We start from the raw sequence: 14,689 nt of genomic DNA, 5'->3' as shown, positions 1-14,689 counted from the left end.
AGAAAGTCTCACCCATGTATACAGGAGGCATGCACAGGAATATTCTTCCATTATTTTCTGTATTAGTAAAAACCTTCAATAACTTATATGTCATCCATAGGGAAATGGATAACTATATTGGGATTTATTCACATAATGAAAAATTAGCATTTAAGAATAAATGAATTTGAGCTGCTGTATGTAGTAAAATATTTAAAATATGATTCATATTACCTCCTAGAAGTAGTCTAAAGAGAGCAAAGGTACAGGAGAAAGTCAAGTTGGCAAATACGTATGTGACTTGAACCTGACACTCCATCACCTCCACCCCGTTGCCTTGGCCAAGCCAGTCACACGCCAAGCCCTATCTGCAAGGGCTGGGAGATAGACTCTGTCTTGTAAAGTCTCATGGCCAAGGTGGATTCAGGGAGGGCCCAGGAATTGGGGCCATGATTGAAATGAAACAAAATGAAACGTGGACTCTGTCCAGGCCTTGCCCCGGGCACCTCAGTCTTATTTAGTGTTTCCTGGGCTCTAGACCCCCTCCCCTCCACACCTCATAGACCTACCTCAGGGCAATCCGACCTCATAACGGCCTCACCCAACACCTCTGACGCTCATCCGCTTTTGATCTGTGGTCCACAATGTTCTCTTGTCTCCTGGACGTCTCCCTGCAGAAGGCCCCAAGCAATTCAAACCAAGTATGGATTTATATTTTTCTCCCCAGGTTCTTTCCATCTTGAACTTCCCTAATGTGTTCAGGGAACTGTAAGAAGCAACTTATACATGTTCTGACTCTTCAAAAAACCTGACACTATCTACAGACAAGGAAACTGAAGCCCAGAAAGGTTAAGTAATTTGCCCAAAGTCCCACCAGGCCAGAACTTGAATCCCGACTTGACTCCAAAGTCTTGAAACTAGATGTGGACTCCATGTAAGCGGGCCAGAAGCTTTTAGAACTTGGTGATTTCTTTTTAAGAAAAAGAATACAGGTAATTCCCAGGCAATCCAGTGATTAGGACTCTTTTTTTTTTTTTTTTTTTTGGTATGCGGGCCTCTCACCATCGTGGCCCCTCCCGCTGCGGAGCACAGGCTCCGGACGCGCAGGCCCAGCGGCCACGGCCCAGGGGCCCAGCCGCTCCGCGGTACGCGGGATTCTCCCAGACCGGGGCACGAACCCGTGTCCCCTGCATCGGCAGGCGGACTCTCAACCACTGCGCCACCAGGGAAGCCCCAGGACTCTGTGCTTTTGATGCCGAGGACCTGGGTTCGATTCCTGGTTGGGGAACTAAGATCCCACAAGCCACGCAGTGCAGCAAAAAAAAAAAAAAAAAAAAAAAAAAAAAATTTAAGAAAACAAAGTTAGGTACAAGGCTGTGTAGAAGGGATAAGTACAAGTAAGAGTCTTGAAGCTTAAATTTCATTCACTTCCTGATAAAATAGCCTCTAAATGGAAATCACACTATCTCCAAAGATAATGAATAGGCAAACCAGGGAGAAGATTCAGATGCGAAGAGGGTTTTTTCTTCACTGCATACCACCCTCCTGGCTGAAACTTCTTTAAAGCATGGAAGGAAGGTCCATCCTTTAGAAGCATTTCCCCAAATATGTTCCTGGAGTCTTTCCTGAGAATAAAAAGGAAGCAGATATTTTTGCTTTTGCCAGAATGTCAGTGTCAGAATAAGAGGGAGAAGAAGACAGACATTTAACAAAGACAGACATGAGTGGGAGTCCAAAATCAAGGAAGGGAAAGAAATCCAGAAGCAACAAAATCCAGTCCAATGTTTAAGTGGATACAGAACAGAGTCAAAGCAAAACATCAAAACTTACGGTTCTGGGTTACAAAGTCAAAACGAAACCTAGATACTGGACAATTGCCCAGCACAAACTCCACTCAGCTCATAAGAAATGCGCGGCCTTCTCGCCACTTGACCAAAAAACCACAGGAACGATGATGCTACTTTTTGCAGGCTGCCGACTGCCGGAGGCAAAGTCATTTCCAAAGAGCGACCTCTAGTGGATAGGAGGGTCATCGTTCACTGGAACCGGGAATTTCCTGACAATCATCTTAACCCATTTCAGCTTGCTTTTTATTGATACAAGAAAGAGCCAGTGAATTTATGATGTTTTAAATTTAAAATTAACGTTTCTTATTTCAACATTCCTCGTGAACAGCTCACTTACATGACATATTCTGTGCCTATATAAACCTTCAGCACAACCAACTCTTACAGCTGTTAGTAAGACGGCTTTTTTAACAAAATTGTAGGGTTTTTTTTTTTCAAATTGTATCTATTTATTTATTTATTTTTGGCTGTGTTGGGTCTTTGTTTCTGTGCGAGGGCTTTCTCTAGTTGCGGCGAGCGGTGGCCACTCTTCATCGCGGTGCACGGGCCTCTCACTGTCACGGCCTCTCTTGTTGCGGAGCACAAGCTCCAGACGCGCAGGCTCAGTAGTTGTGGCTCACAGGCCCAGTTGCTCCGCGGCATGTGGGACCCTCCCAGACCAGGGCTCGAACCTGTGTCCCCTGCATTGGCAGGAAGATTCTCAACCACTGTGCCACCAGGGGAACCCAAAATTGTAGTTCTGAATAACAAAATTTTACTTTTTATGGTAAAACTGGTAGGAGAGACTTCTAAATTCCTTTTTTTTTTTTTTTTCTTTTTTGGCCACACCTTGCAGCTTGCGGGATCTTAATTCCTGACTAGGGACTGAACCTGAGCCCCCGGCAATAGAAGCACCGAGTCCTAACCACCGGACTGCCAGGTAATTCCCCTGAATTCTTGATAAATATAAAATTGTGTATTTCTCGGATTTATTGGTTCGATTTAGATCTGTTATAAAGGTATCCCTAGTAGAGGTTATACAAGTAATCAGGAAAAGAAAATGAGGTCAGAAGTGTAAATTGCAGCCATCCTTCTGAAGGTTAATTTGGCAGTGTTTGTTAAAATATAAAACACATAACTTTGTGCCAGCCATTCCACTTCTAGTACTTTATCCTCTAGATTTACTTACCTAAGTGAACAGAGATACATGTGCAAGGATGTTTACTGAAGCAATTACCATAATTAGAGAAAACAATCTAAGTATTCATCTGTAATAAATTATGGAAGAGTCATATAATTAAACATATGCAGATATTTAAAGGATGTGGGAGGTCCATATTTTCCAATATTAAGACTATAAAAGAAAGTGTTAGAACAGTATTGTTTTATTTATTTTTTATTAATTTTAATTGGAGTATAGTTGCTTTACAATGTTGTGTTAGTTTCTGCTGTACAGCAAAGGGAATCAGCTATACATATACACATATCCCCTTTTTTGGATTTCCTTCCCATTTAGGTCACCACAGAGCATTGAGTAGAGTTCCCTATGCTGTGCAGTAGGTCCTCGTTAGTTATCTATTTTATACATAGTAGTGTATGTATGTCAATCCCAATATCCCAATTCATCCCACCCCTCCTTCCCCCCTTGGTATCCATGTTTGTTCTCTACATTTGTGTCTCTATTTCTGCTTTGCAAATAAGTTCATCTGTACCATTTTTCTAGATTCCACATATAAGCGATATTATATGATATTGTTTTTCTCTTTCTGACTTAATTCCCTCTGTATGACAGTCTCTAGGTCCATCCACGTCTCTACAAGTGGCACAGTTCTGTTCCTTTCTATGGCTGAGTAATATTCCATTGTATATATGTACCACAGGTTCTTTATCCATTCCTGTTTTTTTTTTTAATAAATTTATTTATTTTTGGCTACGTTGGGTCTCTGTTGCTGTGCGTGGGCTTTCTCGAGTTGTGACGAGTGGGGGCTACTCTTTGTTGCTGTGCTCAGGCTTCTCATTGCGGTGGCTTCTCTTGTTGTAGAACATGGGCTCTGGGCACGCGGGCTTCAGAAGTTGTGGCTTGCAGGCTCTATAGCGCAGACTCAGTAGTTGTGGTGCAAGGGCTTAGCTGCTCTGTGTCACGTGGGATCTTCCCAGACCAGGCCTCAAACCCGTGTCCCCTGCATTGGCAGGCGGATTCTTAGCCACGGTGCCACAGTCCCATCTGTAGATTTTTTGAAGAACAGTATTATGTTTTAATATCTAATACATGCATGAACACTGTGTATGTATACAAGTTTTCAGGAAGAATTGAGTGATTGCACCTTTGACCTTTCCAGTCACTGTCTGACTTTGTTTCACCATGAACGGCCATTACTCAAAGGAGGTGACATAACCTAAAATTTAAGAACCCAAACTCTGAAGGCAACCTGCTTGAGTTCAAATCCTGGCTTTATCAATTACTATCTCTGTTAGGTTAAGTTCTTCAGCCTCTTTGTGCCTTAGCTTTCCCGTCTGTATATGGGATGATAAATTTTGAGGATTAAATAAATTCATATATATGAAGAACCAGAGTAGTAAAGCTAAAAGTGCTTTACCACTATTATTTTAACTTACAATTTTAAAAACTAGGTATTGATATATTCAGGGAAACTGGGTGGCCCTGAGAGTTTTCTGTACTATCTTTGCAACTTCCTGTGAATCTATAATTATTTCAAAATAAACAGTTCTTAAAAAGTTTAAAACAAACCACTGATATAAAAGATGGTCAAGATATAATGTTAATTGAAAAAAAAAGCAAGCTGTATAGTAAGCTCTATTTTGTGAAGGAAAATGGGAAAGGGATTAAGTATATATTTGCTTATGTAAAATGAAATTCTAGAAGAGCACATTAGAAACTAGTAACAGTGGCTACTTGGGTAGTGGGCAAATGGGCTTTATTTTGGAATCAAGTGACTGTTTCCCAAAGGTTATTTTAAATAAGAGGTATAACAAAAAAGAATCACAAATAACACTTATATCAAAGCATAAAAGCACTGCATTTCCATTTGCAACAAGTTGAATAACACCAACTTGACAAATTACGAGTTCAATGATGAAGGTACTTTTCCAATGGCTCAATTTTACTCAATGTGTAAAATTCAGAGATGTTTCATTCCTTAGTTTTTGAAGCGGAGCTGAAGAGTCACTCCTTTTGGCTTCAGCTAGACAAGGTTTTTATTTTTAAAAAATTTATTTATTTTTGGCTGCACTGGGTCTTCGTTGCTGCGTGTAAGCTTTCCCTAGTTGCAGTGAGCAGGGGCTACTATTGGTTGCAGTACGTAGGCTTCTCATTACCGTGGCTTCTCTTGTTGCGGAGCCCAGGCTCTAGGCACATGGGCTTCAGTAGTTGTGGCTTGCGGGCTCTAGAGCGCAGGCTCAGTAGTTGTGGCGCATGGGCTTAGTTGCTCCGCAGCATGTGGGATCTTCCCGGACCAGGGCTCGGACCCGTGACTCCTGCATTGGCAGGCAGATTCTTAACCACTTCGCCACCTGGGAAGCCCTAGACGAGGTTTTTAGAGTTGACAGCAGGAATGTAGGCTTATCGAAAATCTAATGACATTGTTAATTAGAAGCTTTTGAAATGAGGAAGACAACTTAAGGACACTCCAGTGTTAAAGAAGCACATGTTAGGGAGGTCCCTGGCAGTCCAGTGGTTAGGACTCGGAACTTTCACTGCCAGGGCCTGGGTTCAATCCCTGGTCGGGAACTAAGATCCCACCAAGCCACGTGGCATGACCCCCCCCCAAAAAAAATATATATGCACACGTTATAAATCCTGGACCTTGACGGCATTAATCCTGGAGAAGGGACAATTACATATACAAAGTCTGGACTTAGCTAGTTAGTCCTGGGAGGAGAGGAACAGACATAACCACAGTGTGCCCACCCACATTGCAATACAGCCTCCTGTGTTCAAACAAGCGATGCCAAGATAGATACTAGGATGCTATAGGGACCAATGTATAAATTCTCTGAAATCTCTTGATATTTCTGTAAGTTCCATCTCCCCTTAACTCCTCAAATGTCTTTTTAGCAACATCTTAGGGTAAGTTATGCCAGCTGCTGTAATAAATAACACTTAAATCTCAGTGGCATAATAATTTTTGTAACTATCACAGTCCAACGTGGGCCGAGGGTGGGGGGACTTTCTCCACACAGTCATGTAGGAATCCAGGCTTTAGAAGCCAACATACAGCTTCCAGGTCATCCTGGAAATTGATATCTCGTCAGCACGCAGGAAAAGAGTAAAGACAAACAGAATCGTAACCCTAGGAAGTGGCATTTTTTTCTTCCCTATGTCATTGGACAGAATTCAATCACCTAACTGCAGGGGAGGCTGGGAAATGTAGTTTGTGCATCTCAGAAAAAATTTTATAGTTTAGTTAATATATATCCTTGTCTCTGCCATAAGCAGCTATAAATCTTTCTCCTTTGTTAGGATTTCCTGGGGTGGGATAGGGAGGGTGGGAGGGAGGGAGACACAAGAGGGAAGAAATATGGGTACATATGTATATGTATAGCTGATTCACTTTGTTATAAAGCAGAAACTAACACACCATTGTGAAGCAATTATACTCCAATAAAGATGTAAAAAAAAAAAAAAAAAAAGATTTCCTGCTTTTCAGTGACCTTCACAGTAATCCTTTGAGCTAGACTGCATGGATATTATTCCTGCTTAAACAATGAGGAAAATGCACTTCAAAGAGGACTTGGCTGCCTTGACCAAATGTATACTAAGACAATGAAGCATGATCTCGAACCCAAGCCTTGCCACAGTGCTACACCTCCCACCCAAACCAAAGGGGACGCAGCTCGCTTCAGTACTCAAATCAATCACACCTTCAGTAAAGTAGTAGATTGTGATTATAGCTTTGTCATACAACTTATTTCCTCAAAATAAAAAAGAAAGAAAAGGTTCATCATCAACTTAAGTTTACAAGTAGTCATAAAAAGTTATAAAGATTATGTGGTAAAACTTTAATGGAAATATATTTGGGAGAATAACAAAACTGGTCACATACAATAAATTCTGGACAAATTTCAGACTTTATTTTTTCAAAAATTGCCTCTCCCTCTTCTTTCTTCTGGAACTTCTCTCAGATGTATGTTGAATCTTATCCTATCCTCTACTTACTTCTTAAATTCTGATTTTCTCTGCTACTTTCTGTTAATATCTCCATACCTATTTTCCAGTTTGGTAATTCCCTCTACAGCTCTGTCAAATCTACTCTTTAATCTGTCCAAAGACATAATGTAAATTATATTCATCTCAAGATGTTCTAATAGGTTTGTTTTCAAGTCTCTTTGGTTGTTCCTCCACCCCCAACAGTAATTTGACCTTAATACTTTAATCCTCCTTTTATGTCTCTATTTTTAAAATTACCCCTCAAAGCATCTCTCATTTTGCTCAATTAAATATCTGGGCATCTAATTCTTCTGTTTTCAAAAAGCTGTTGACTTTCACTCACAATGAACTATTTTGCAATTATTTTATAATTTTAAAAGTGCATATTCAGTGGGAATATTTGTAGGAAGTGCATACTTACGGGAAGCCTGTGCAGCCTGGATCCAGAGTGACTTCTGCAGGTGTTTTTGTTTTTGCTTCTGTCAGTTACCTACTGGCATTACTGGCCCAAGTTCCGACGTTTATGCTAACTTTGGCTTGTGGTTCCTGGATATAAAAATTCAAACCCAAAGCCTGTTTGTGGTGCTGGCATGATCACAGGTTTTCAGCAGAGACCTTTTTCTCTACCCGGAGTCCAACTTTCTTGCTTCTTCCCATATATGTGTTTTCTTAGCCCATTTTCTTCCCAACAGTGTAGCCCTTGGAGGTTCTAGCGTAAGTTTTACAGCCCAAACCCCTAGGTGATAATGGAGAGCACTCCCACACCCTCCCCTGAAGCCACAGAGCCACCTCAAAGCCTTACTGCTCTGGCCATCAGCCCCCATTTGTTTCAGGCTCCTGGGGATTTCCCTCACAGTCCACTGGATGGCTGCAACTGGAAGGCCTCCATCCTACATTTACAATTTTATAAAAAGATCAGCAAGCAATAGAAAGGAACACAGACAAATGGAAGCAGATGTGTTTGAGGAATGCATTAGAGGTAAAGCCTTTCTTTTAAAATTTGCCTTTTTATTGTTGTCAGTGCAACACAATTCAGGAAGGGAAAAAAAAAGAGCTTCTTAAAGCTATTAAATAAGCTGATTTTAAAAAACAGGATCAGTAGCACAGGTTTGGGGGATTAAATGTTTATTAAATCAAGCTTTTAAATTATATCCACCTACAGTCTGTAAACAAACATAGTACATGTGTAGGTAAAAGGCTCAGATTAGAGCTAGTGGAAAAACTGAAGATCCCTTTGTACAGTGGCACCTCACTACTCCCTGGGCCGATACCATGGGGCCAATGTTATAGCTAAGAGTTAAATGAAAAACCAGAAGGAGTTTAGCTCAATTCCACCTGCTAGGATGGGTTTCAAGACAGATATTTGTTCCACATTATAGTAGGTTGGATTATACAAGGCAACAGTGTAGTTTTTACATTCACAGATTTGGCTGAAACAGTATAAATTAAGCTTCTCTTCTAGATGTCTCCCTCCCCTATTACCATAATTAGTAAGAAAGGTGAATTAAAATAAATGATGGACCACAGGTGGTTATAAAAATAGATAACTCGTAGAGTAATAAATATCTACAGTTAGCAAAGCACAAACTTATATAAAATTTACCTTTTTCCATATGTGCAGAATATTATAATTATGTTCAAGAGGTACAGTCAGAAGACCTCAGAGTGGTAAGAGGGCATTTATAAAGAAAAAACACTCAAGTACAAAACCCAGAGTAGGAAGCTGAATGCAGATGACAATATACAAAAGACAAAATCCAAATTCCTCACATCTGATGATCCTACTTGACAGACACCACAATTAGCTTACAGCCCTTTATGTATCTTAAAAAGCAACACTTTGTTACCTATGTATAAACTTTTCAAAAGATTAATTATGAGACAAGCAAAAATGGATTGACTTAACAGTGGCCCTAAAATCAATGAAACTTGTAGCATTTTGTGTGCTTTCATATACTTCTGTGTAGAGGAGTTTTTAAAATTCCCACAAAACCCGTTCTATAATCATTTTGGGTATAGAAGGGAAAAAGTTCCAAGCTGGAAAATAAAAAAGGTCAAAATCTCGGGCTTCCCTGGTGGCGCAGTGTTTGAGGGTCCGCCTGTCGATGCAGGGGACACGGGTTTGTGTCCCAGTCTGGGAGGATCCCACATGCCGCGGAGCGGCTGGGCCCGTGAGCCATGGCCGCTGGGCCTGCGCATCCGGAGCCTGTGCTCCGCGGCGGGAGAGGCCGCAGCGGTGAGAGGCCCGTGTACCGCAAAAAAAACAAAACAAAACAAAAAGGTCAAAATCTCAAAGTGACTGAAAATCCATGAATATGTAAGACATTCATAACATTCCCTTAAACACTTATCAAGTACTATGTAAGGTAACTGCAATGTTATCCTGAAACCAATCACATTTACGAAGATACAGTAATTCCCATTCTAATTCTAGAATTAAAAGCACTTAGTCCACACAATGTGCGTTTCAGCGAGGTTGACATCCACTTGGCTGTACCTCATAGTGTCACCTTAAAGCTGCGTCAAAGATCCATGGCAGACCTGAACTGTAAAGGTTCAGAATGAACAACACCACAGGTAGTCATTCATCCTCATTTTTTGCAGAAAGTGAAGGGTATAGTTGAGCTGTCCTAAGGTCACCTCAGCCTGGAAACTTTGGCAAGTTTCCTTGCCAAAAAAAAAAAAAAAAAAATCTCCACAATCTGTCTGGGACTTGCTGGGCTAAATAAACAGGTTCCACTAACACACATTCTACCCCTTCAGGAGGGGTGTACAGATGCAGCTTTTCCCAAACTCACTGGACCTTGCCAGGGAACACCGGAACCACCACTGGATCCCGGGACACTCGTTTCCTATGGAACATGATTTGAGAAATGCCAATCTAAAATAAATTTCTACAGTAGTGGTTCTCAAACAGTAGTGAGCACTGAAACACATGGAAGGCATGTCAAAGCAGAGACACAATACCCCCACTTCAGAGGTCTGGGGTGGGACCCGGGAACCTGCATTTCTAAGAGACTCCAAGTGAAGCTGCTGGAGTGAGGTCCACACTGAGTGATATCCTTCTAGACAAGGACACACGCAAGCCTCAGCTGCAGGAAGCCCGCCGACGGCCTCAAGAAAGGCTGCAAATGGCATTTGCTACAACCAATTAGCGTGAGTTCAAACCAGCTCTCAAGCCTGAGAGCCTCTGGCTGTGCCCCTACTCACTGGGCGACAAGGCACAGTGACTGCACCTTAGAAGAGGAATAACAGCAGCCCCCTTTCAGGGGATCTGTGAGGCTTAAAGGAAATATTTGCACAAAAGTACGACCTGACAAAAAGCATCATACAAGTGTCATTAATCAGAAGAATGTGTCAGTCACAGCAGAAAAATCCCAGATGAGTTTTCTGTCTTCTGCCACTGCTGAGCCTTTATGAAAGCACATTCTGGTAGCTAATGAAGAGAAAAGAGGCTAAAAATGCAGAAAACTGCAGTGAGAGGAAAATAGATGAGTGGATTACCTAATTAAAAATAAGTAATTGTTAAAAAAAAAAAGATCAACCCACAATCGAAGTAGTTAATTATGTTGGCTTTGAGATAGAGTTTAAAAGTTTCAGTATGTTGATCTTTGAACTCACTCACTCATCCACTTTACCATGCTAATGTTGGTTAAATTTTAACCTCAAGAGAATGAAAAAAAAAATTCCTTCACTGGAATACATAGGAATTAGATCCAAAACATTTTGCTGCGATAGTTCCAATCTGATAAGCTACCACAGTGGGAAAATTTCAACAGTGATTTTTAAAAAGGGCCTTTAATTTTGGTTCATAAAAATATCCACAGAATGAAAAAGGAACACACACTCACACGTTCATATATGTGCGTCTAGATGTTGCCCAGTAACATCTTAGCCAATGAACTTCATCTCGCAATTCAAAAATGAACCTGTAAAAATTCATACACATCCATGATGGGATTACGGTCAAGCAAACATCTTGTTGCCAAGTCCCGGCTTCCATCTGAATCCAAATGACTGATTGGAAAGGCAGGCCTTTCCCTGACAGGTTTCAAGATTCACTTTATGTATGCTCTGGATGGCTCTGGAGACAAGACAACATCTCTTGAACGGGCCTGCCTTCGTAGCAGATCTGGTACACCGCAGTGAACAACGGAAACCTGGTCGAGGGGACAGGAAAAGACAAGTTAAGCCATCTGGCCTACCTCACAGAACCAACTAGTCTTTCTCTCCTGCCTAATGGACTACAGACTAGCATATGCTCGTATTGGAAAACAAAGCGACCTCCTTCACATCCCTCCATTATTTGGTCTGCAGAGAGCCTCTGCACGGTGGCTGTAAGAACTTGGTACAACCTAAACCATCCCCTGCCTCGCTGTTTGGAGTGCGCCGTCTACACTCACATCCCAGGGTAGTCTTTATAGGGTGATCTGTGGTCAATGACATCAAGAGTTGTGGCTCAGGCTCTTGGCCAAATCTAGAATGAATCCAAGTTTTTGTCACTATTTTAAAAGGTTGGAGAATAAATTTTAAATTGCAGGGAGGTACTGCTCTTGCTTCTCCAAGAAGAATCATCCAAGAATGAAGATGAGGCAGCCCACACAGCACCATAAATAATGCAGGCCTGGAACATTCTCAAAAGAATCAACGTGGGGACCCACAATTAGCCAAGTGCTGATCTCATGTTGGAAGTGGGGTTTATTCTGCCTTTTCTTCCAAGATGTGAACACAGGTATAAATGAAAGTTTGAAATGGATGAGGGCACGAAGGAGTGAGCTAATAATCCACTGTAAGAAAAGATAACATTATGCCAGGGTACTACTGGCTCAGCAAGTTATTATTATTTTTTAATGGCAAAAATCACTAAGGAAATAACTTTATAATTTCAATCAGGCTTTTAAACACACACACATACACACACAGCCTGAAGTGAGCTTGAAAGAATCACAGGAATCTTAAAAGCCATTCTGAAAATTATCTAGTTAAGCATCCTATAATGACAATGTAATTTAAGAACAGCAAACAGTGCTGATTAGTCATATGTCTTTATGACAGTCTGTCACTGTGGGGTTTTTTTTTTTTTTTTTTTTGCGGTACGCGGGCCTCTCACTGCTGTGGCCTCTCCCGTTGCGGAGCACAGGCTCCGGACGCGCAGGCTCAGCGGCCATGGCTCACGGGCCCAGCCGCTCTGCGGCATGTGGGATATTCCCGGACTGGGGCACGAACCCATGTCCCCTGCGTCGGCAGGCGGACTCTCAACCACTGCACAACCAGGGAAGCCCCACTGTGGGTTTTTTAAGGTTCAGAATGTTCTGGGGGTTTTTTGGAGTCAGGTAGAGAATCAAATCTGACTCCACAGCTTATTAACTTTGGGCAAGTTTCACAAACCCTCTGACCCTGTTGCTCATCTGCAAAATGGGGCTGGACACTCAAGATTATTGTAGTAACTGACTTATGTGTAAGGTGGACAGTACGACACTTGACATATGGTGGATGTGCAATAAATAAACAGCTTATAAATGCAGCCACAGGGTGGCCACTGGGTCCCAGACTGTTCGAGAGGACAGGGCCCAAGCCTAGTTTGTTCACCTCCGCATCAGCACAGCCTGGCCCAGTGCAGGCAAGGGGCAGGTGCCCAGTGAGTATTTGTTGAATGAATTCTTGTGAATGGGAGTTAGAGCCTGGAGATTTCAACCCCTTCCATGGCTGCGTTTTCCTCTTCCTAAGATGAGAACAACTTGTATGTCCCTCAAGCAGGGTGGCAGGTGGTTAAGTGGCCACCTGAAACCATTCCCAACCCCTTTCTCTCCTTATCGAGATTGGAAATAGCCTAAGGCTCACTTTCGTAGCCTTTCTTTCACCTAGAATTGGCCCAGTAATTTCTAGCCAGCAAGACACATATACATCTGGGAGAGTTTCTGGGGAAGATCTTTCTCTCCTTGAGAGGCACTGGAGGAAAAATCTGCTACCCAGACTGCCCTTGCTCCCTGCCCGAGTGCAGTTGTGTATGTGATGCTTGGAGCTGCTGGAGCCATCTTGAAGCTTTGAGGGAAGGTTAACAAGATCATTAAGCTTCTAATCCAGAGGCACTGAGCCAACACTAATAATGTCCACCTCCAGATTCTTTGTTACGTGGGAAAAATAACCCTACTGTTCAAGGCATTTTAACTGGGCGTTGCTCTTGAAGCCAAGAGCAATTTTCATGACCAGCCATTTCCAAAATGTGTTCTGTAGATGAGATGTTAACAAGTGATACAGAGGTAGGGAGAGGGGGGATTTCTATCAATAAGTTATTTATTTAACCCTCACAACTGCCCTATGAGGTAGATAATATTATCTCCACTCTATAGATGAGGAAACTGAGGCACAGTTTCTGACTTTGTAGCCAACACTCAACCACTAGGTTATAATGCCCGTCTCAATGCTATTTTCTAAATTTTAAAATGCTACGAAGCCAATTAGATCAGTTTGGGGAACTCTCTAAAGAAGGTTAGAAGTGAAAGGAGGACAAGGAAACCATAAACAGAATGAAAAGACAACCTAGTGGATGGGAGAAGATATTTGCAAATGGTATGACCAATAAGGGGTTAATATCCAACATGTATAAACAGCTCATACAACTCAACAACAAGAAAACAAACAACCCGATTAAAAAATGAGCAGACGAAGTGAATATACATTTTTCCAAACAGGAGTTGCAGATGGCCAACAGGCACATGAAAAGATGCTCAATTATCAGGGAAATGCAAATCAAAACCACCATGAGATATCACTTCACACCTGTCAGAATGGCTATCAAAAGGAACACAAATAACAAATGTTGGCCAGGATGTGGAAAAAATTTACAGTCCTATTGGTGGGAATGTAAATTGGTAGAGCCACTGTGGAAAACAGTATGGAGGTTTCTCAAAACACTAAAAATAGAACTACCATACGACCCAGCAATCCCACTACTGGGCACGTATCTGAAAAAAACGAAAGCACTAATTTGAAAAGATACATGCACCCCAATATTCATAGCAGCATTATTGACAATTGCCAAGATATGGAAGCAACCTAAATGGTCATCAACAGATGAATGGATAAAGAAGATGTGGTAGATATATACAATGGAATATTACTCAACCATAAGAAAGAACGAAATTTGGCCATTTGCAGCAAATGGACTTGGAGGGTATTACGCTAAGTGAAATAAGTCAGAGAAAGACAAATACTGTACTATATCACTTATATGTGGAATCTAAAAAATACAACAAACAAGTGAACATAACAAAGAAAGAAGCAGACCCACAGATATAGAGAACAAACTAGTGGTTACCAGCGAGCACGAGGAGAGGGAAGGGGGGAGGGGCAATACAGGAGTGGGAGAACAGGAGGTACAAACTATTATGTATAAAATAAGCTACATGCATATATTTTGTAACATGAGGAATATAGCCAATATTTTATAATAACTAAATGGAGTATAACCTTTAAAAAGTGTGATTCACTATATTGTACACCTGTAGCATATAATATTGCACAGCAACAATACTTCCCAAAAAATAAATATTTTTTTTCAAAAAGTGAAAGGAAGACAAAAGATAATATTTTATTAAAAAATGGGTGTAAACCAAATAAATCAGCTATCCTACTAATGGATACTGAGGGCTTAGATGTGTCAGGCCTCAATCATGAGCAGGGATGTGCAGTATTATAAATGAGGCCCCAGGCCTCA

At 41.4% G+C, this 14,689-nt stretch overlaps 1 protein-coding gene and 1 long non-coding RNA gene across 4 annotated transcripts in view; both read right to left on the bottom strand.

Moving 5' to 3' along the window:
* LOC137233073 (uncharacterized) overlaps positions 1-2,467 on the bottom strand; it is a 46,119-nt gene extending 43,652 nt beyond the window's left edge. Inside the window, exons 1-2 of the long non-coding RNA XR_010947282.1 lie at positions 1,810-2,467; positions 1,471-1,604 (exon numbers count right to left, since the gene is read on the bottom strand). This is a non-coding gene — a long non-coding RNA (uncharacterized lncRNA). The remainder of the gene's footprint in view (positions 1-1,470; positions 1,605-1,809) is intronic.
* A 5,613-nt stretch (positions 2,468-8,080) lies between these two features.
* GPD1L (glycerol-3-phosphate dehydrogenase 1 like) overlaps positions 8,081-14,689 on the bottom strand; it is a 56,920-nt gene continuing 50,311 nt past the window's right edge. For all 3 annotated transcript variants that reach the window (XM_067753594.1, XM_067753596.1, XM_067753595.1), the window contains one exon: positions 8,081-11,132. Coding sequence is in view for 1 of the 3 variants with exons in the window: in XM_067753595.1 (XP_067609696.1) it covers positions 11,036-11,132 (97 nt within the window). In the remaining 2 variants the exon portion in view is untranslated. The remainder of the gene's footprint in view (positions 11,133-14,689) is intronic.

The sequence above is a fragment of the Pseudorca crassidens genome, chromosome 10 (assembly GCF_039906515.1).
Source record: "Pseudorca crassidens isolate mPseCra1 chromosome 10, mPseCra1.hap1, whole genome shotgun sequence".
Lineage (NCBI taxonomy): Eukaryota > Metazoa > Chordata > Mammalia > Artiodactyla > Delphinidae > Pseudorca > Pseudorca crassidens.
Note: the sequence above shows the minus strand (reverse complement) of the source record. Positions and strands in the feature narration are given on the sequence as shown.